This window comes from Aythya fuligula, chromosome W (assembly GCF_009819795.1).
Source record: "Aythya fuligula isolate bAytFul2 chromosome W, bAytFul2.pri, whole genome shotgun sequence".
Classification (NCBI taxonomy): Eukaryota; Metazoa; Chordata; class Aves; order Anseriformes; family Anatidae; genus Aythya; species Aythya fuligula.
In genome coordinates, this window is record NC_045594.1 from 6,374,912 (window position 1) to 6,395,122 (window position 20,211).

At 37.2% G+C, this 20,211-nt stretch overlaps 1 protein-coding gene across 3 annotated transcripts in view; it reads left to right on the plus strand.

The window, feature by feature from the left end:
* Positions 1 to 20,211, plus strand: part of LOC116501380 (nipped-B-like protein) — a 192,381-nt gene that overhangs the window by 161,887 nt on the left and 10,283 nt on the right. For all 3 annotated transcript variants that reach the window (XM_032206901.1, XM_032206903.1, XM_032206902.1), the window contains exons 24-38: positions 43 to 186; positions 4,012 to 4,101; positions 4,348 to 4,562; positions 4,658 to 4,760; positions 6,904 to 7,002; positions 7,101 to 7,247; positions 8,964 to 9,098; positions 10,542 to 10,640; positions 11,762 to 11,815; positions 14,133 to 14,241; positions 14,847 to 14,983; positions 18,729 to 18,869; positions 19,194 to 19,287; positions 19,398 to 19,552; positions 19,813 to 19,903. In XM_032206901.1, coding sequence (XP_032062792.1) covers positions 43 to 186; positions 4,012 to 4,101; positions 4,348 to 4,562; positions 4,658 to 4,760; positions 6,904 to 7,002; positions 7,101 to 7,247; positions 8,964 to 9,098; positions 10,542 to 10,640; positions 11,762 to 11,815; positions 14,133 to 14,241; positions 14,847 to 14,983; positions 18,729 to 18,869; positions 19,194 to 19,287; positions 19,398 to 19,552; positions 19,813 to 19,903 — 1,813 coding nt within the window. The remainder of the gene's footprint in view (positions 1 to 42; positions 187 to 4,011; positions 4,102 to 4,347; positions 4,563 to 4,657; positions 4,761 to 6,903; positions 7,003 to 7,100; positions 7,248 to 8,963; positions 9,099 to 10,541; positions 10,641 to 11,761; positions 11,816 to 14,132; positions 14,242 to 14,846; positions 14,984 to 18,728; positions 18,870 to 19,193; positions 19,288 to 19,397; positions 19,553 to 19,812; positions 19,904 to 20,211) is intronic.

The following is a 20,211-nucleotide window of genomic DNA, read 5'->3' on the forward strand; positions in this document are numbered from 1 at the left end:
TAAATACATAATTTTAAAAAATATATGTCCTTCTTTTCTTAGGTTCACCAGTTCAGTAACAAATCAACAGAAATGGCTTTAAGAGTTGCATCACTTGACTATCTTGGAACTGTAGCTGCAAGACTGAGGAAAGATGCAGTCACTAGCAAAATGGATCAAGGGCCTATAGCCAGAATCCTCAAACAGGTGTGTGAGAGATCCCATGCCAGCTGTATTGAGATATATACATTCAGATATTTGAAAATTATAAAGATTTGTTTAAAACAAAAACAAATAAAAACATCTCCACCAAAAAATGGCATGTGGAGAATCAGTTTTCATTGTTCAGATTTCTGAATCAAATGCATTCTATTTATAAGTATCACAGATTTTAGTTGATTGCTGTCTTTCTTGCACAATCTCCCTCATGGTCATATTAAATGGTTAATTACAGTGGTAAAACCAGTTTTACTCTGATGGTACAGAGGAAATAATAGAGCAACCGTTGAATTATATCTTAAGAGGCATTAAAATTATATATGTATGTATGCATTTGCTGTCACAAAATGGTAATGGGGCTTATGGCATTCATATACAGGCTTTAGAGAAGACTGAGGGGAGATTCATTAATGTATACAAATATCAGAGGGGAGGGTGTCGAGAGTATGGAGCCGGTCTGTTTTCAGTTGTGCTCAGCGACAGGATGAGAGGAAACGGGCACAAACTGAAGCACAGGAGCTTCCGGCGCAATATGAGGGGGCACTTCTTTACTGTGAGGGTGACAGAGCACTGGAACAGGTTGTCCAGAGAGGTTGTGGAGTCTCCTTCTTTGGCAATATTCAAAACCCACCTGGATGCCATCCTGCTCAATGTGCTCTAGTTAATTCTGCTCAGCAGGGGGGTCAGAGTAGATGATCTTCAGAGGTCCCTTCCAACCTCGTCCGTTCTGCGATTTAGAGAGTTAAACTCTTAAGCCTGTAAGGTTAGGTTTTACGTGACGTAGCTGGTATTGCTTTGCTTTGTTTTGTTTTGTTGTTTTTTTTCCTGAACTTGCTCATATATCTCATTAAAGAATGTACATTTGCGTTTCTGCTAATGCAGATTATCAAAATGTCTCCAAATCTGCAAGGGCAGCAACAGTTATCAAAGTGTTGCATGCTTCTGAGCTTTTTACAGCACATACATGTAGTTTAATGAGAAAATCATCAGGTCTTACGTGTCCTCTTAAAAATATGGAGTTGCACATTTCTTATTGAGCGTACAGTTTTCTTTTTGAACTACTAACTACTATCAGAATGATTGGATCTGAGGTTAAGTAGTCATATCAAATTCATTTTATCCAAATTTACCTTTTAGTTACTGAAAAAAGACTCCAGATTTATTGCATGTATTTCAGGATGACTGTTACAGATTTATACTGGAGGAAAAACTTCAACTTTAAAAATTTACAGGCATTCAAATAAAGAATCGAAGCACATCTAGTCCTTTATGAGTCTGATAATTGCCATAAGTTTGTTCGATTAGAATATTGTACTATATATAGTATCAAATCTTTATGTTCCTGGTTTAATATAATTTTTACATTTATGTGGATTATAATTTTCTTCCATTGGCAGTGATTCTGACATTTCTCCATCAGACTTGGTAGGGAAATATTTTAGAAGGATCCCTTTCTCTTTTTTTTATCTCCGGAAGTTAAAATGGTATTGAACGATATTCCAGAAAAACACATATGAATATGGTGACCTGAATTTTTATTTTTTTAACAGGATTGGGCAGTAACTAGGCAATTGGCATTTGCAGAAAATAAAGTTGCTTTGGGCAATTGAGTGCTAAAAGCATTTTTTTCAGATACTCAGTAAGCTTAGCATCAATGATGGTAGACAGTACCATCCATACATTGTGGAAGGTATAAATTATACAGTACCATTAGTCAGGGTAGACAGTGTGTTGTTTATAAATGATTTGTAACATAAGAAAAAATAACTACTTGGAAATGTGTACATGTCAACTAAGATTCACTTTGTTGTTCAGATGGCAAGAAAATAAGAAGGTGCATTGGCAGACATATTCAGATCTAGTCATCAGGAAGAACTTAAATTATTGCTTCTGTTCAGAAATGGACTTACACTTCTACAGACTGTTCTTTCCTGATGAATTGAATACGTAGACTCTTATTAGATGTTTCCTTCAACCCTCTGATATAGTTACTATGGTATTCCCCAGTGACTGATGGATGCTTATAATTTTCTACTGTGGTTTTGACTCTTGACCCATATAATTAGATTTAGGAGAAAATCTCTTCTGTTTTGACTTTTTTAAACAGTACATATTATTTATTGAAATCTGTCATAGATTGACAAGTTGATTTGAACACTTATGCATGCCTCTCATTAATTTATCTCTTTATACTCTAATCTTCTGGACTTGTAACTGTACATTTTTCTACTTGGTGATGTTTGCAAGCAATATTATGTGCTGCATTTGTGGCATGATTGCCAATTTGTGCTGTTCATGCTGAAGTTGATGCTTATAAGTTGTGAATTTTGTTGCTGAAGAAGTTTAAGCCAGAAATTATTCTATTTTTATTATCAATATTGAATATGATTTGTTGCAGGCTTTTTTTTCCCTGTTTGTTCTGTGTTTTTTACTTGCTCAAAAATACTTAAGCAATTAGAATTCATCAAGCATCTTTTTTTTTCCCCCCACCCCATTATCTACAAAATTTAACATTGGTCAAAGGCTGGACTTATAAATCATAATTTGCATATATATTACAAACGTGTATCAATGAACCTATATCAGTATTATGTGCATTGTAAACATACATGTTTTAAACTCTTTAATTAATTCATTTTGGGGAAAAAAAGAAAAACATTTTACTGCTGTAATATGAGCAACTACAAGGACCTGCATATTTCAGTATAATACAAAGGAAAAAAGGTGTGTTGGTTTTCTTTTTATGCTGTTTTGTAAATATTGAGAAAGTTAGTTTCTGACTAATGAACAAGTTCATTGATACTGATTTATTCTCTGTAATCCCTATTTGGGAGAAGTACATTGTCTGTTGATCAGATATAAGATTGTTGCTAGAACTATTTAAGAGATCAGGATATACCTATTTCCCGTACAATATCCTCTTAGAAAAAATACATTCTCTTCTTAACATTCATACAGTTTAGTTATTTACAACTGTGATACACTAGCATGTCCCATATTACAGTTTTGTACATAAGATACTTTTTGTGCATCTTAAAAGTGCTTGACAGAAAAATTATTATCCTCTTCTGTAGATAGGCTTTATGTAGTAGGTGACTTTTTTTATTTTATAAACAGTGTGTTTGTTCACAAGCCTTTTTAACTGACAGAAACTTAATTTAATTTTAGAGAACACGATTCTTTAATGCTAGAGTACAGAGGTGTTTGGGGACAACCTCTGTAAGTTCTTTCTTAGATGGATTGAGCAAACTTGCTGCACTTTCTCTGTATAGGTGCATTATCCCTGAAAACACATACCAAATATTTTTACAAAGGGATAAGTTATTTCTTTGTGTTTCCCATACTTTTCTACTGTTGTCTGTGTTTTCATATTTCTTTTCATTTGACTCTTGTTTTGCCTTTTATCCTTTGTTCACCTGAGAAGTCACTGTTTCAGTGTTTTATTATTAGTGAGAAAACTAACAATGATTTTTAAAGATTAAACTTTGTGTCAGTCTATATCTCATTTAAGCCTTTTTTTTTTCTCACAGAGGATCTTAACACAAGTTCATAGAAGGAAAATTAATCAAATCAGTCAATCTGTTTTAAAACCAGTCTTATGCTGCTTTTAATCTTTTTTTTAGACTTTGGAATCACCAAGTCTAATTTGATTCAGTTTGTATGCAGTTTACAGGTAATTGCTTAAAAATTGTTAATGTTCTGCGATTATCAAAACAACTAAGTTCACTGTATTTTATATATGGATATACGGATTGTCAAATGGTAATTACCACTGAGCAATATTCTGTTTTACAACTATCTTTGTCCTGACAGGTTTCAGGAGGAGAAGATGAAATTCAACAGCTACAAAAAGCTTTGCTAGATTATCTTGATGAGAACACAGAAACCGATGCATCATTAGTGGTAAATTTCAGCTTTCTAATAGTGATTGTATATAAAAATAATTTCAATAACAAGTCTATTGAATAAAATTACTTTCAGTCATGTATATTAGTGTTTCAATTAAATTGTCACCCTAACATATACTGTTGATTGTCTTTTCCAAAATATGGTTGAGGTATTAGACTCACTCTCATTATAAATCAGTTCATCTTCCTCTTCTCTATCTGTTGTTTTTTGTTTTCTGTGCATCCTGCTGTATCTCTCCAGTTTTCTCGGAAGTTTTATATAGCTCAGTGGTTCCGTGATACAACTATGGAGACAGAGAAAGCAATTAAATCTCAGAAGGATGAGGATTCGTCTGAAGGAACTCATCATGCAAAAGATGTTGAGACCACAGGAAAAATCATGCATAGAGCAGAAAGTCGGAAAAAGTTTCTTCGTAGCATCATTAAAACTGCTCCATCTCAGTTCAGTACATTAAAGTATGTTTCACTACTGCTGATTTCTTAACCATGCATTTGATGTTTTTAACTGTTTTCTATAACATGTCCTAATTAACGCATTGGATTTGTTGCAGGATGAATTCTGATACTGTGGACTATGAAGATGCATGTTTGATTGTTCGCTACTTGGCCTCTATGAGGCCATTTGCCCAGAGCTTCGATATTTATTTGACACAGGTAAACTGTGCCAGAATCATATCACAGAATATCATAAAATCATATCATACAACAGCTTGGGATGGAAGGCACCTTAAAGATCACCTAGTTCCAACCCACCCTGCCAGGGGCAGGGATGCCACCCACTAGATCAGGTTGCCCAGAGCCTCATCCAACCTGGTCTTGAACCTTTGCAGGGATGGGGCATCCACAACTTCTCTGGGCAACCTGTTCCAGTGCCTCACCATCCTCTGAGTGAAGAATTTCCTCCTAACCTCTAATCTAAATCTCCCTTCTTTTAGTTTAAAACCATTTCCTCTTGTCATTCATTATCTGCCCAAGCAAAAAGTTGTTCTCCATCTTTTTTATAAGCTCCCTTTAAGTATTAAATCAATTGAATCGAGGGACAATCCCCTCCCTCGACCTGCTGGCCACTCCTCTTTTGATGCAGCCCAGGATGCAGTTGGCCTTCTGGGCTGCAACTGTGCGCTGCCGGCTCATGACAAGCTTTCTGTCCACCAGAACCCCTGAGTCTTTCTCTGCAGGGCTGCTCTCAATGAGTTCTTCTCCCAGTCTGTGCTCCTGTCCAGGATTGCCCCAACCCAGGTGCAGCACCTTGCACTTGGCCTTGTTGATCCTCGTTAGGTTCACATGGGCCCACTTCTCAAGCTTGTCCAGGTCTCTTTGGATGGCATCCCTTCTTTCTCTTGTGTCAGCTGCACCACTCAGCTTGGTGTCATCTGCAAACTTGCTGAGGGTTCACTCAATCCCATCATCATGATCTCAATCAGCCAGTTCTCTCAGGACCCTGGGATGCATGTCATTGGGCCCCATAGATTTGTACCTGTTCAGTTTCATCAGGTGGTCTCGAACCTACTCTTTGCTTACATTGGGAGGGACTTTGCTCCCCAAGCACTCCTCTACAGGTTTAGGGAAATGAGAGATGTGGGAAGCCTGACTGGCAGTGAAGACTGAGGCAAAGAAGCTGTTGAGTACCTCAGTCTTCTCCATGTTTGTTATTACCAGTTCTCCCTTGTCGTTAATCAGATGGGGTATACTCTCCTTGGCCTTTCTTTTCTGGCCAATGTACCTATATAATCTCTTCCTGTTATTCTTTACATCCCTTGCCAAGCTCAGTTCCATCCATGCCTTGGCTTTCCTGATCCCATCCGAGCACATCCAGACAGCATCCCTTTACTCTTTCCAGGCCACGTGTCCCTGCTTCCACTGCCTCTGCATTTCCTTCTTGCTCCTCGGTTTGACAAAAGTCCTAGTACAGTGAAACACAATGGTTTCTGACTCCAAACACATTTGGGGTAGTGTGCAATATCTGTTCATTATTGAGCACAGGTATTTAACAGGTCATGGTAACACCACATACTTTCATATTCTGTACTGATGGCATAAGTGCTTTTTTTCTTTTTCTTGTATGCATTTCATACATCACATTGCGCATATGTTATTTTGTCTGTGTATGTATATGGCAAAATCATTACATTAGATGTACACAGTAAGAGGATAATTACAAAATGTTAAAACCTTTTCACAGTTTCTGTAAGATGCATGCTTATTTGATAGTGCTAACTCATGAAATGTATCATAATTTGATTTGAAAATATAAGCCAATTTGGTCATTTGCTTGCACAAGTGCATGTTACTCTCACTTTGGAAGCCATTGTTTGACCAGTGTGGTTTCTTTCCTTTTTCTGGGAAAAGAGGACTAGCATGTTGGCATGGTGACATGTTTGAACTCTAGCAATGGTTTAGGTTTCATTACTTATATTAATCTGCATACAGAGCAAGTCATAGAGTTACAGTGTCCAAATCCAACTTTCCTGTTAAAAGAGCCATGGTGAAAGCTGCATCTGAATGGCAAAAGTACAGTTTAAAACAAAGGGATGTAGAGTGAGCATATGGAGCCTGTATAAATCCTGTTTGGACTAGTCTTAGAGATCTATCAAATATCCATGCTCAAGTCATCAGTGCCATGGAACATCATTTATGTGCACTTCTTCACTGTCTGAGAAGATGTATTCAATTTTTAGTAGACAGCTATTCTTATTTTAGTTAAATAGTTTGTGTGTTATTCTTGTGCATTTTTGCCTGTGTTAAACATTATTACTTTCCCAAAGCAACTGAGATTTTTTTTTTGTTCTCTTAATAGATTCTGCGTGTACTTGGTGAAAATGCAATTGCTGTTCGAACAAAAGCCATGAAGTGTTTGTCTGAGGTTGTTGCTGTAGACCCCAGTATTCTAGCCAGGGTAAAAAAAAAAAGGAAATATCTATCATGCATACTTTTATCATGCTTAAAATAAATCCTTATTTCTTATTTTGGATGTGTTTTATTTGTTCTTTTTAGCTGGATATGCAACGAGGTGTTCATGGACGGTTAATGGATAACTCCACTAGTGTACGAGAAGCAGCTGTGGAGCTGCTTGGCCGATTTGTGCTCTGTCGTCCTCAGCTTGCTGAGCAGTATTACGACATGCTGATTGAAAGAATATTGGTACAGTGACTTGTGATATTTATAAGTTAAATGGCACTGGGATTTTTTTTTTCAACAGAGTTTATATGTTTAATAATATGGAATTATCACTCCAAGAGTAAATTGTATTTTATTGCTTTAAGGAGCATCATCCTTGTAAGACCAACCCTGTAATACGCATCACTTGTTTTGAGTGGAGTCTTTTTTACATCAGAAAGTTGTATTGCAGTAGAACCAGGATTATGTTCCTTTTGATTCCATTGTTAAGGCACAAATTAGGTGAAACAAAAAATTATTCCATGTTTGAAGTTTGAGATACGAGTCTCTGAAGGCAGTTCAGTAGTGTGGGACAATGAAGAAAGATCTACAACACAATAATCTAAAGTTGCTAATTGTAGTCCAAAAGAAAGAGAAAAACTGCTTTGTTTTTCTGTGCTGTTTTAGCGTTTTAAAAGGTTTTCTGTTGTTTTTTTGTACAAAAAGTGTTTTTTTTTGTCTGGATATTTAGATATAGTTAAATTAAAATTGTATTTTAAGATAACACTAGCTTTTAGGATCCATGTCAGGCAGCTTTTTAGTCAAATACTACTCATTTGTTATGGTTACATGATAAAACATGTTCGTGAAGGGCTTTAGAGATAGGTAGCTTCATATGCTTACATGTATAAGCATGTGTTGTGGTTTAACCCAGCCAGCAGCTAAACACCACACAGCTGTTCACTCACCCTCCCCCCTCCCTCTCTGGGATGGGGGAGAGAAATGGGAAAGTGAAGCCTGTGGGTTGAGATAGAGACAGTTTATTAAGACAGGAAAAAATAATAATAATGATAATAGCACTACTAATAATAATGTGTACGAAACAAGTGATGCACAATGCAATTGCTCACCACCCGCTGATTGATGCCCAGCCTAACCCTGAGCAGTCCAGCCCCCCCTCCCCCGGCTAGCCACTCCTATATATTGTTCAGCATGACGTCAGATAGTATGGAATACCCCTTTGGCTAGTTTGGGTCAGCTGTCCTGGGTCTGTCCCCTCCCAGCTTCTGCTGCACCCGTTGGCTGGACAGAGGAAGTTGATATGTCCTTGGCTTAGCGTAAGCACTGCTCTGCAACAATTAAAACATCGGGGTGTTATCAGCAATCTTCTCATCCCAAACCAAAACACAGCATTCTACCAGCTACTAGGAAGAAAATTAACTCTGTTCTAACTCAAACCAGGACAGCATGCATAAAATAATTCATCCTGCCATTCAGATTAAATGGGTTTTGAATAAGATGAAATGAAACTCCTCATCTATCTCCTTAGATGAAGCCTAGGAAAATGGAAAAGACTTGCTACATAGGCTTATCCATAAGCTTTATCCAAAGGCTTGAAGTATTACTGTCCAGATCTGCAAAGGGTCTTGTGTGTTCCAACAACGTAGTTAAAGCATCATTACATCTAACTTGTAATCTCTTGAAGTGGAATTACACATTAGCAACATCATGAGCTCTTAAATCAGAGGGTATAAGCGGAGGAAGCATTTTCAGCATTCTGGGTGCTCAGCCAGGCCCTTAGAACCGTTGCAGTTAAGTGGCACAAGTTATGCTGACCTTGCACTCTAGAATATTTTAACTGCCTTTTCTAAATACGTTTTGCAAGTCTGATTGATTCATCTTCAAATATTAGTTCATATAACACAAACTAATTCATATGTTGGATTTGTTTTCAAGACTGTAATACTTTTCTTCTCACAGGATACTGGTATCAGTGTCAGAAAAAGAGTCATAAAGATACTTAGGGATATCTGCATCGAACAACCAACATTTCCCAAAATTACAGAGATGTGTGTGAAAATGATTCGGAGAGTCAATGATGAAGAAGGCATTAAGGTAGAATAAAACATTTGTCGGGATTTTAATTATAATTGTTTTAGTGTTTCTGTATTTTGACCAAAAAAAAAAAATCAAACAACAAACAACACACCACTATTTCATTGCTTCGTTGTAAGATTTATTATTTTTATTTACTTGTCATTTTTTGAGAGAACAAATATCTTGACTTCCTACATTGCTGACTTGTTTTTCTTTCTCTTGTTTTCTTCATTATTTTTTTTGCTGGCAATCAAAAGATTTAAAAAAAATATGTATGTTTTCTAGATTTTTTTTCTGCTTGTAAGTATCGTCTCTGGGTATTCTCTTTTCTAACAAGTAAAATTGGCATATAAAAATCCTTTCTGCAAACAAAATAAGCTTTAGGTCAAAATTAAGTTCTTGACATTAGTATATGCCAGATACGTATGTTCTGCATATAAAACATTATGAAATATTTGTGTGTGCTTCTTTTACATTAATTTTGAATGTTTAATGAATCACTTATTCCCCCTGAAATGTTACTTATGTGACCATATTCTACTCTTTGTGCAATGTGTATGCAGAATGACACCAAATTAAGATTATATGATAAATCATAAACCTGATACTGATGTTTTTGTTTGATTCAGCAAAATAATTTTAAAATATCTGGGTAATTAAGCATTCCCCGTGTAATAATTTTGTATCACACTTCCAGTGGGATATGAAATATGCAATTTTCAAGTTTCAGCATATATTTTTACCGCTTGAGACACATTAATGCCAAGTGGCTTTCAAAGAAGACTGTTAATCGAGATGTAGGATCCAAGGTGCTGCTGTGCAGGGAGGATGACCTTGTTCTCTCCTTCTTTCCCTTGCCTTTCCGACAACCTCAGGCAGTGTCTACAATGTATTTTCAATGTTTCCATAGTCGAGGAGAAATTCTTATATCTGTATGCTTTATAAGTAATGCAGGATAATATAGTTCACTTTCATTCTGTTCCATATTTTCCACCATCCAAAAACATTGGAAGGGAACCTACTTCCTAAGTTTGGCTAGAGAGATTTGGGGTTCTCTCCTTGTCACAATTGTTTTGAAAACTCCAAAGTAATCTACCACTGCTGCTAATTCTGCTATAGAAATCATAATATTGTGTTCAGTTGTTATTTTTTCAGGGTACTATGTTTTCCTGAGGAATGCAAATCAGTGCAGGAAAGTTTTAACTCAATTTTCTGTAGCATCAGTTCCCAGTGATCATTTGGTACTTTACTTGTTTAGAGGCCAGTATAACTCCTGTAATAGTATACCTGGGTCTCTCAGATAACATTCTCTACAACGATCTCACTTAGTTTTAATAATTCCTCATGAAAAGGCACATATCATCAACAAATCTATTGTATGGGTATATTAGAGATAATACCTATGTGCCAAAATAAGCTTATTTATTTATGCTAATACTTTTTTCTTTTTTTTTCCTTCAGAAATTAGTAAATGAGACATTCCAGAAGCTCTGGTTTACTCCAACTCCACACCATGACAGAGAAGCAATGACCAGAAAAATTTTAAACATCACTGATGTGGTATGTTATACAAATTTGAATGAGGTTGCATGCAAAGCTTGATTATGTTTTTAGTATCTTTGAAATATTGTCTGTAGTCTTTTAGAAAGCAAAAAATATACAAGTATCTTACTTATCAGATAGTTGTCTTTATGTATCTCCTGACACTGAATATATGATAGAATTATTCATCTGATGGAACAAGCTTTAGGAAACTTTAAATGCTCACTAATATGCTGGCAATGATAACTGGGACCATATTATATCCAAGTTGTATAAAACACTTGTTCAGTTAACAGAACAAATTTCTATTACGTATAACATTTTCCAGCAAATACTAGTAGCAGTGTATAGTTAAGCCTAGCTAAGAAGTTGTCTCTTAAAAGAAAGTTTTCCTTAACAATTGATAATGTTTATTTTGAAAGATTAATAAGCTTTTTTAACAAATACAGGGTCAACTAGAGTAAACTAATATCTGCAGAATTGCATATACTTTCTAGGAGCAGTGAATTAAACAGCATGTCTCAAAAATCTGTTTCAAATAAAATGCTTATACTTCTGTAGTGAAAATGTGTTGTGCAAAATCTCTGTGCTGAGAAAGTGTTTTCATATCGATTTAACAAAGGTATAAAGATCAAATAAGTACTCATTTCACTATTTTAAATTGTGTTTAAACTCTATCCTGCTTTTCAATATTTTTACTAAATTATAGTGTAGTATGCATTTTTCCAGACTGGAAAGTTAAGCAATCTTAACTCAGTTCTCCTACTAATTCTACTTTAGAGCACTTGTGAGCTGTTCTTGAGATATAATGAGAGTTAAAGATTGGTTTGTTTATATTAAAAGTTTGTATGTACACATATACGCACACACACGTGTTCATTTTTGATATGTCAGGCTTGTATTTATGCTTTAATCTGTACAAAATGTCATTCTACAAAACCTGATGAGAAGTTTTTTCAAACGCAGAAAATGGTTTCTAATCTCCAAAGATATAAAATCATTGTACTGAATGCATAAAAACAAAACAAAAAAAAACAATATCTATGCATGTTTACTGTTCTTTAAAGATAATATATTTATTGAAGTAATATTTCTTCAGGTTCCTTTTTTAACCAGTTTATTCTCAATACTGCTTTTAGGTTGCAGCTTGTAGAGATACAGGGTATGATTGGTTTGAACAGCTTCTTCAAAATGTAAGCAATGAATTTTGAATGTATGGCACAATTGTCACAAGAATATTAACATTTCTTTTGATGCTAAAATACATTGGAGGGGGACTACGAGAGCAATCCATTCAGTAGACAAATTCAATTAATGCCCTTTTAAACACATGACTTTGGGTTTTGTTTGTTTGTTTTTAATCTTTATTGCTGTGATTTTCTTTGTCTCTGACATTAGTTTCTGTATTTCTCTATGATCTATTTTAAAAATACTTCACGCTTTGGTTTGTATTTTGGGCAGGTTTTTGTTGTTTGTTTGTTTTTGTTGTTTTTAATTTAATGGTGTCCTCAGTAATTAGTGACATTACTTTATCTGTGGACTTCATGTTCTTAATTCTGAGATGAACATCTGGTACAATGTAGATTTATTTTTTCAATGGCAGATAAGTATATATTCTAATAATATCTAATATATTAGTTACACAGTTTATAAAAAGAGTGAATGTTTGGAGTATTGCTTACTTCTACATATTTTACTTTCATTTTTTTCTAAGAAATGAGCTTTCTTTGTTTATATCTGTTAGCCTGTGTTAACTTTCTCCTCTGCATCTTCTATGCACCGGTTAATTTTCAAGCAAAAATAACAAAAGCAGGAATGGGGGAATTAGAGATCTCAAAAATGTTTACTTTACCCTGGAGTGTTATGAAAATAGGTAGCCAAGTAAATTAGCATGCCCCTTAATGCCAGCAAGGCTTCACCATGGGCAAATAGTGCCTGACCAATCTGGTGGCCTTCTATGATGGAGTGACTGCATCAGTTCACAAGGGAAGACTGACTGATGTCATCTACCTGGAGTTCTGTAAGGCCTTTGACACGCTCCCACATGACATCCTGATCTCCAAATTGGAGAGAGATGGATTTGAAGGGTGGATTGGCTTCAAGGTCACACCCAGAGAGTGGTGGTCAATGGCTCTATGTCCAAGTGGAGGCCGGAGATGAGTGTTGTATCTCAGGGGTCGTTCTTGGGACCAATACTGTTTAATATCTTTATCAATGGCATGGACAGTGGGATTGAGTGAACCCTCAGCAAGTTTGCAGATGACACCAAGCTGAGTGGTGCAGCTGACACAAGAGAAAGAAGGGATGCCATCCAAAGAGACCTGGACAAGCTTGAGAAGTGGGCCCATGTGAACCTAACGAGGATCAACAAGGCCAAGTGCAAGGTGCTGCACCTGGGTTGGGGCAATCCTGGACAGGAGCACAGACTGGGAGAAGAACTCATTGAGAGCAGCCCTGCAGAGAAAGACTCAGGGGTTCTGGTGGACAGAAAGCTTGACATGAGCCGGCAGCACACAGTTGCAGCCCAGAAGGCCAACTGCATCCTGGGCTGCATCAAAAGAGGAGTGGCCAGCAGGTCGAGGGAGGGGATTGTCCCTCGATTCAATTGATTTAATACTTAAAGGGAGCTTATAAAAAAGATGGAGAACAACTTTTTGCTTGGGCAGATAATGAATGACAAGAGGAAATGGTTTTAAACTAAAAGAAGGGAGATTTAGATTAGAGGTTAGGAGGAAATTCTTCACTCAGAGGATGGTGAGGCACTGGAACAGGTTGCCCAGAGAAGTTGTGGATGCCCCATCCCTGCAAAGGTTCAAGACCAGGTTGGATGAGGCTCTGGGCAACCTGATCTAGTGGGTGGCATCCCTGCCCCTGGCAGGGTGGGTTGGAACTAGGTGATCTTTAAGGTGCCTTCCATCCCAAGCCATTCTGTGGTTCGATGATTAATGCCTGCACTGAAGAAAAGGCTACAGTATGACTTCAATTCTTGTTAGATATTAAAGCATCTTCAGGGACATAATTTCAGTCCCCAATTTTTTTTCGTAGAAAAGAAGGCTCAAACTGATTACAATGTTCATAAAAATGTTTCATCTTCATTTGATTTTTTTCTTTTGTATGATGTCAAAAACATTCTTTTTGCCTTTGCACTTTTTTCTTAAGCATTTTTAAAAGCCTTCTATTACTTACTGGTAGCAAGTATTTCTAGATTATTGTTTTCCTCATAATTTCATGAAGCACAAAGTTAGCTTTCATTCCAGTACAAAAATCAGGAGAACTGCTGACTTCTGTTCTTTTGTTGCAGTTATTTTTTCTTTAATTCTCTAGCATTTTGATTTTTTTTTAACTTCCTTTAATTATTTCTTCACAGTGTAGCTTTTATGGAGAAAATAGAGATTCTTTTGTAATGCAAAATCCTTGTGTACCTGTAGTAATTATTATAAAAACAGTATGTATCCAGTGTAAATTAATGCACCCTTACTACTAAATTGTTTTCTCTTTCATCTGCTATAGCTGTTGAAGTCAGAAGAGGATGCCTCATATAAACCTGTGAAGAAAGCCTGTACTCAACTTGTTGACAATTTGGTTGAGCACATCATTAAATACGAGGAATCTTTATCAGGTAATACTATTTAGAATCCAGTAGCTAAACTGCTTTGAATTTTTATAATACTTTAACAGTGGTTGTTAAAATTACTATCATGAAAACTTACTGTTACAGAATTCCTATCACAAAACTAGTGATAGTGAATTATTGCATTTCAGTTCATTATGAACTTTTGAGCACTGCATCATAATAAAGCTTCCCTAAGTTTTCTTTAGTTAACCACAATAACAGAACTACTTTTAAAATAATTTGTTAAAACTTTTAGATCACTAAAACAAAAACAAATATGAAATGCTTTATTTGCCTTAATATGTTCCACAGTTGTAATAGGAATCGTTGCCAGGGCCAATGTTCTGTATACAGAAAATATTTAAAAAATACTAATGTCTTTGAAGCATCTCTGCTTCTTATTTCACATGTTTTGTGATCCTATACAAATGATAATACATTATGTTCTCATTTCTAATGCTCTTATCTAATAAGAATATACAAGAATATTCTTTACTGATCTTGAAAGATATGTCATGAAAGATATTCATATGATACTTAGGCCATATGTTTTTAATTGATCAAACAATGCTTAAATCTAATATCTTTTGTGTATTTTCTAATTTTTGCAGATTCCGACAACAAAGGTGTGAATTCTGGTCGCTTGGTTGCTTGCATAACCACTTTGTACTTATTCAGCAAAATCAGGCCCCAGCTAATGGTCAAACATGCCATGACCATGCAGCCATACCTCACCACTAAATGTAGTGTAAGTAGAGAAAATAAGAATATTAGCCTTGTTTTTCCCCAAGATAATTAAGCATAGAAATAAATGGCTGTCTTGCAAGCTTAATGAAATTGAAGGTAGGAAAAGAGAAATAAAATTGTGTTTCTATTTCATGAACATCATATCTTCTAAAGATACTAGGTCCTCTAGTATGATCTCTGTAGCTTCTAAGATGCTGTTCCTCATCATCTACCTCCACGTTTTACAGCCAAATGAAATTGAAATCTTTACCGCCTCTTTCCCTTGAGGACTGAAAACCACTTTTTCACCTGTTACAAAATCATTCCTCAATTTTTTTTTGTTTTGCAGTCACATTCTTAAAAGTAGGTAAGATTTAACTTAAGAATATTAAGACTAAATGTATGGTTCCATGAGACAGGATGACTTCATGTATAGTAAACATATCAGAAGGAAAATGTCCTGCTCTGTCCTCTTCAGCACCTCACTTCTGCCTTCCCTAGCTTTCACTTATGCAGGTCTTTTGTGCCCTGCATAAGACAGTTTACCTCTCAAAAATAGTAGAGAGCTATAATGCTAAACCATGCGCTCCAATAAAGTGCCTCCTCCTCCTCTGAAACATTGTGGAGCTTTTTGTTATTTTGAGTAGCACAGTTGTCTTAGTGAAGGTTGTGATAAATCCTTTATCTGGCAGAAGGAGCAAAGCAGATCATGCAGCCATGGCTAAAAGGAGAGCATGGCTGAGTGGGTGGCAGCACGCTATTGCATTAGGTCAGCTGCCCTGGGAAGGACAGGTTTGAGAGTACTTGTTACCAGGTGAGCTTGTACGTATATCCTAGCATTTTGACAGTTTCCCATAGGATCCTACAGGATAAAATGTCCAGCATACAGCTAAACAAAAACATCTTCTGATGGGTGAGCAATTGGCTGATGGGCAGGGCTCAAAGGGTTGTGGAAAATGGGTCTGCATCAGGCTGGTGGCCGGTCACTAGTGAGGTACCCCAAAGCTCCAGTTCTCTTCAATGTTTTTATAAACGATTTGGATGTAGGACTAGAAGGTATTTTAAGTAAGTTTGCCGACAACACCAAAATTGGAGGAGTTGTAGACTCTGCTGAGAGTGGAAAGGCCTCGCAGAGAGATCTGGACAGATTGGAGAGCTGGGTGATCACCAACCGCATGAAGTTTAACAAGAGCAAGTGCTGGGTCCTGCATCTGGGACGGGGCAACCCTGGCTATACATACAGACTGGGTAACGAGATGCTGGAGAGCAGCCCCACAGAGAGGGATCTGGGGGTTTTGGTTGATAACAAGCTGAATATGAGCCAGCAGTATGCCCTGGCAGCCAGGAGGGCCAACCGTATCCTGGGGTGCATCAAGCACGGTGTCCTGGTTTCAGCTACAATAGAGTTAATTTTCCTCCTAGTAGCTGGTAGGGTGCTATGTTTTGGATTAGGATGAAAACAGCGGAAGACATATGAGCAGCTGAGGTCACTTGCCCTGTTCAGCCTGGAGAAGAGGAGGCTGAGGGGAGACCTCACTGCAGTCTACAGTTTCCTCATGAGGGGGAGTGGAGGGGCAGGCGCCAACCTATTCTCCTTAATCACCACTGATAGGACGCGCAGGAATGAGGCAGGGGAGGTTTAGGCTAGACATCAGGAAGAAGTTCTTCACTGAGAGGGTGGTCGCACACTGGAACAGGTTCCTGAGGGAAGTAGTCACAGCACCAAGCCTGTCTGAATTTAAGAAGCGTTTGGACTGTGTGGTGCCAGGAGTTGGACTTGATGATCCTTATGGGTCCCTTCCAACTCAGGATATTCTATGATTCTATGAAAAGAGTGTTGATAACATGCTGATGTTTTAATTGTTCAGAGCAGTGCTAACACTAAGCCAAGGACTTTTCAGCTTCTCGCTCTGTCCTGCCAGCAGGCAGGCTGGGGGTGCAGCAGGATCTTGGAGGGGACAGACCCAGGACAGCTGACCCAAACTAGCCAAAGGGGTATTCCATACCATCTGACGTCATGCTGAACAATATATAGGGGTGGCTAGCCGGGGGAGGGGGGGCCGGATGCTCGGGGTTAGGCTGGGCATCAGTCAGCGGGTGGTGAGCAATTGCATTGTGCATCACTTGTTTCGTACACATTATTAGTAATAGTGCTATTATCATTATTAATATTTTTTCCTGTCTTAATAAACTGTCTCTATCTCAACCCACAGGCTTCACTTTCCCATTTCTCTCCCCCATCCCAGAGAGGGAGGGGGAGAGTGAACGAATGGCTGTGTGGTGTTTAGCTGCCGGCCGGGTTAAACCACAACACACAGCAGTGCTAGTTGGTCGAGGGAAATGATTGTCCCACTCTACTCTGCACTGGTGCGGCCTCACCTCAAGTACCATGTACAGTTCTGGGGCCCACAGTACAAAAAGGACATGAAACTCTTGGAGAGTGTCCAGAGGAGGGCTGCAAAGATGGTGAAGGGCCTAGAGGGGAAGACATGAGCAGCGGCTGAGGTCACTTGGCCTGTTCAGCCTGGAGAAGAGGAGGCTGAGGGGAGACCTCATCGCAGTGTACAGCTTCCTCGCGAGGGGGAGTGGAGGGACAGGTGCCGACCTATTCTCCTTAATCACCAGTGATAGGACCCGCGGGAATGGTGACTAGTTGAGGCAGGGGAGGTTTAGGCTGGACTTCAGGAAGAGGTTCTTCACCGAGAGGGCGGTCGCACGCTGGAACAGGCTCCCCAGGGTTGTAGTCAAGGCACCAAGCCTGTTGGAGTTTAAGAAGCGTCTGGACTGTGCTCTTAGTCATATGGTCTGAATTTTTGGGTAGACCTGTGTGGTGCCAGGAGTTGGACTCGATGATCCTTATGGGTCCTGTCCAACTTGGGATATTCTATGGTCCTATGATTTTCTGGATTCGGTCCTGAAGCACTCTCTAGGCACATCTCCAGCAGATTTTTAGAGCTGTTTCCTGTCTAACAGTATAGGAAAGGGGTATCAGATCATTTACTTGCTGCAATATCTCTTTAGTGGGTTACATCACTTTTGTTCTTACACAGGTTGAGATGAATTGTAGAATAAATTCACCACTGTCAACTTGAATATGTTAAATAGCTTGATTGTAGCATATGGGAATTATCCTATCGTGATCAGTGAGCCTGATTTGTCAAAAAAAAGTCCATTTGTATCAGGTTGTATATTTAAATATAAAAAATGTTTTCTGTAGATTTCTCACAATATATATAAATTCATGATTATGCAAACTAGTAATCGTTTTAATTGTAATTTCTATGTTAGTGCACATTATTGTCTATTTTGTTTAAGCCACATTCAGCCATAGCACAACTTTATTTGTTGCTGATACCTGTTGCCAGGTGTTGTGTGTTCTCTAGTGTGCATCAAGAAGCATTCTGTAGATTTGTTGTAGGACTCTTTAAATATATATACATGTATATATATATATATAATAAAATTATCAGGATCAAAAGTTTTCAGGTGTGCATGCAGCCTTGATGAAAGGTGAAATTCTGCTTCTACAGATTTATTTTTTCTGGAGGTTCCATAAAAAAAACAAGAACTAGCTTTCATAATAATAAGTAATTTAATATCATACATAAACTATATGAATAACATTCTAAATCTTTACTAAATACCTTAGTGATATCTTACATAAGAGCTGGGATTTTGTGACTATCAGTGCATATTAATAACAGTTACAGACAGTTTATATGTAACATATACAGAAATGTTAAATGCTATAAACACTGTTGTTTCAGACCCAGAATGATTTCATGGTGATCTGTAATGTTGCAAAAATCTTAGAGCTTGTAGTGCCGCTAATGGAGCACCCAAGTGAGACCTTCCTTGCCACTATTGAGGAAGACCTCATGAAACTCATCATCAAATATGGCATGACGGTAAGATTTTAATTGCTAATATTCAGTTGTTGACTTAGTTTTATGTTGTGACATACATGGTTTTGATTTAATGGAAGTCTATCTTCATTATGAAGTTGCTTATGCTGGTCGTAGGACCGATGAGCCATGAAATAAATAATGTTCTTGGTTTACTGGAGTTTGTATGTGTTGTTGCTATATTTTAATGATTATGACTTTGGGCAGGTTTTCAGAGCAGTCTAGGAGATAGACTGCTAGAGTGTTTGTTTTAGTTCTACATATCTCCACAAAAATCTCAATTTTAATTTCTAAGTATGTAATTCATTTGTTCTTTCTTGCTCCTAGGTTGTTCAGTATTGTGTGAGCTGTCTTGGCGCTATTGTGAATAAAGTCACTCAGAACTATAAATTTGTGTGGGCCTGTTTTAATAGATACTATGGTAAGTGAAGTCAAGTCACAACATGTAAGTTTCACTTTTCAGTTATGGCTACAAGTCTTAGGGATGCACCCTGTTTATATACTGTCATTAAAACTTTTATCTTACTGTAGGTGCGCTTTCAAAATTAAAAAGTCAACACCAAGAAGATCCCAACAGTACAATACTTACTGCCAATAAACCAGCACTCCTCAGATCACTTTTCACTGTTGGAGCTCTATGTCGGCATTTTGATTTTGATCAGGAAGATTTTAAGGGCAACAGTAAGGTAAAATAACTTGTATTTACTCTCCAAGTCTTATGTGTATTGAATGTTCCACTTTTATTTGAAAACACAGTATTCCTAGTTGCTCAGTGCTGTTTTTTCATAATGCATAGAAGGATGTTTTTTGGTCTGTAAATATGTGCAAAGGCTATGTAGTAAGATTGTGTTTCTCTTTTCTTTTTGATATTTATGGTTTTCATAAGAGATTAAAAAGCATCCGTTTCATCCTCAAACAGTTGTTATTTTTGTTGCAATTTACTCAGGTTAACATTAAGGATAAAGTACTTGAACTGCTGATGTATTTCACAAAGCATTCAGATGAAGAAGTACAGACAAAAGCCATTATTGGCCTGGGTAAGAAATATTAATAATTTTTATTATTCTGCTATAGTAAACATCTATGCATTATAGCAGGAATTTATGTATTTATGTGGTGGCAGGGAATTTATTTAAAATCAAACTTTACTACATGTTTTATTTGAGAAATTGCTATAGAAATGAAGTCAAAGGGATGCTAGTTGTATACTTCTGCAGTAGAGTGGATGCTTTTGACAGTGAATGCCTTTTTGATGCGTGTCCAAGTTTTAAAAAGCAGTGGATTTCAAAAGTAATGGAGATGCAAGTATTTTTTAGCTCCAAATCTTGTGTTTTTTTTTGTGTTT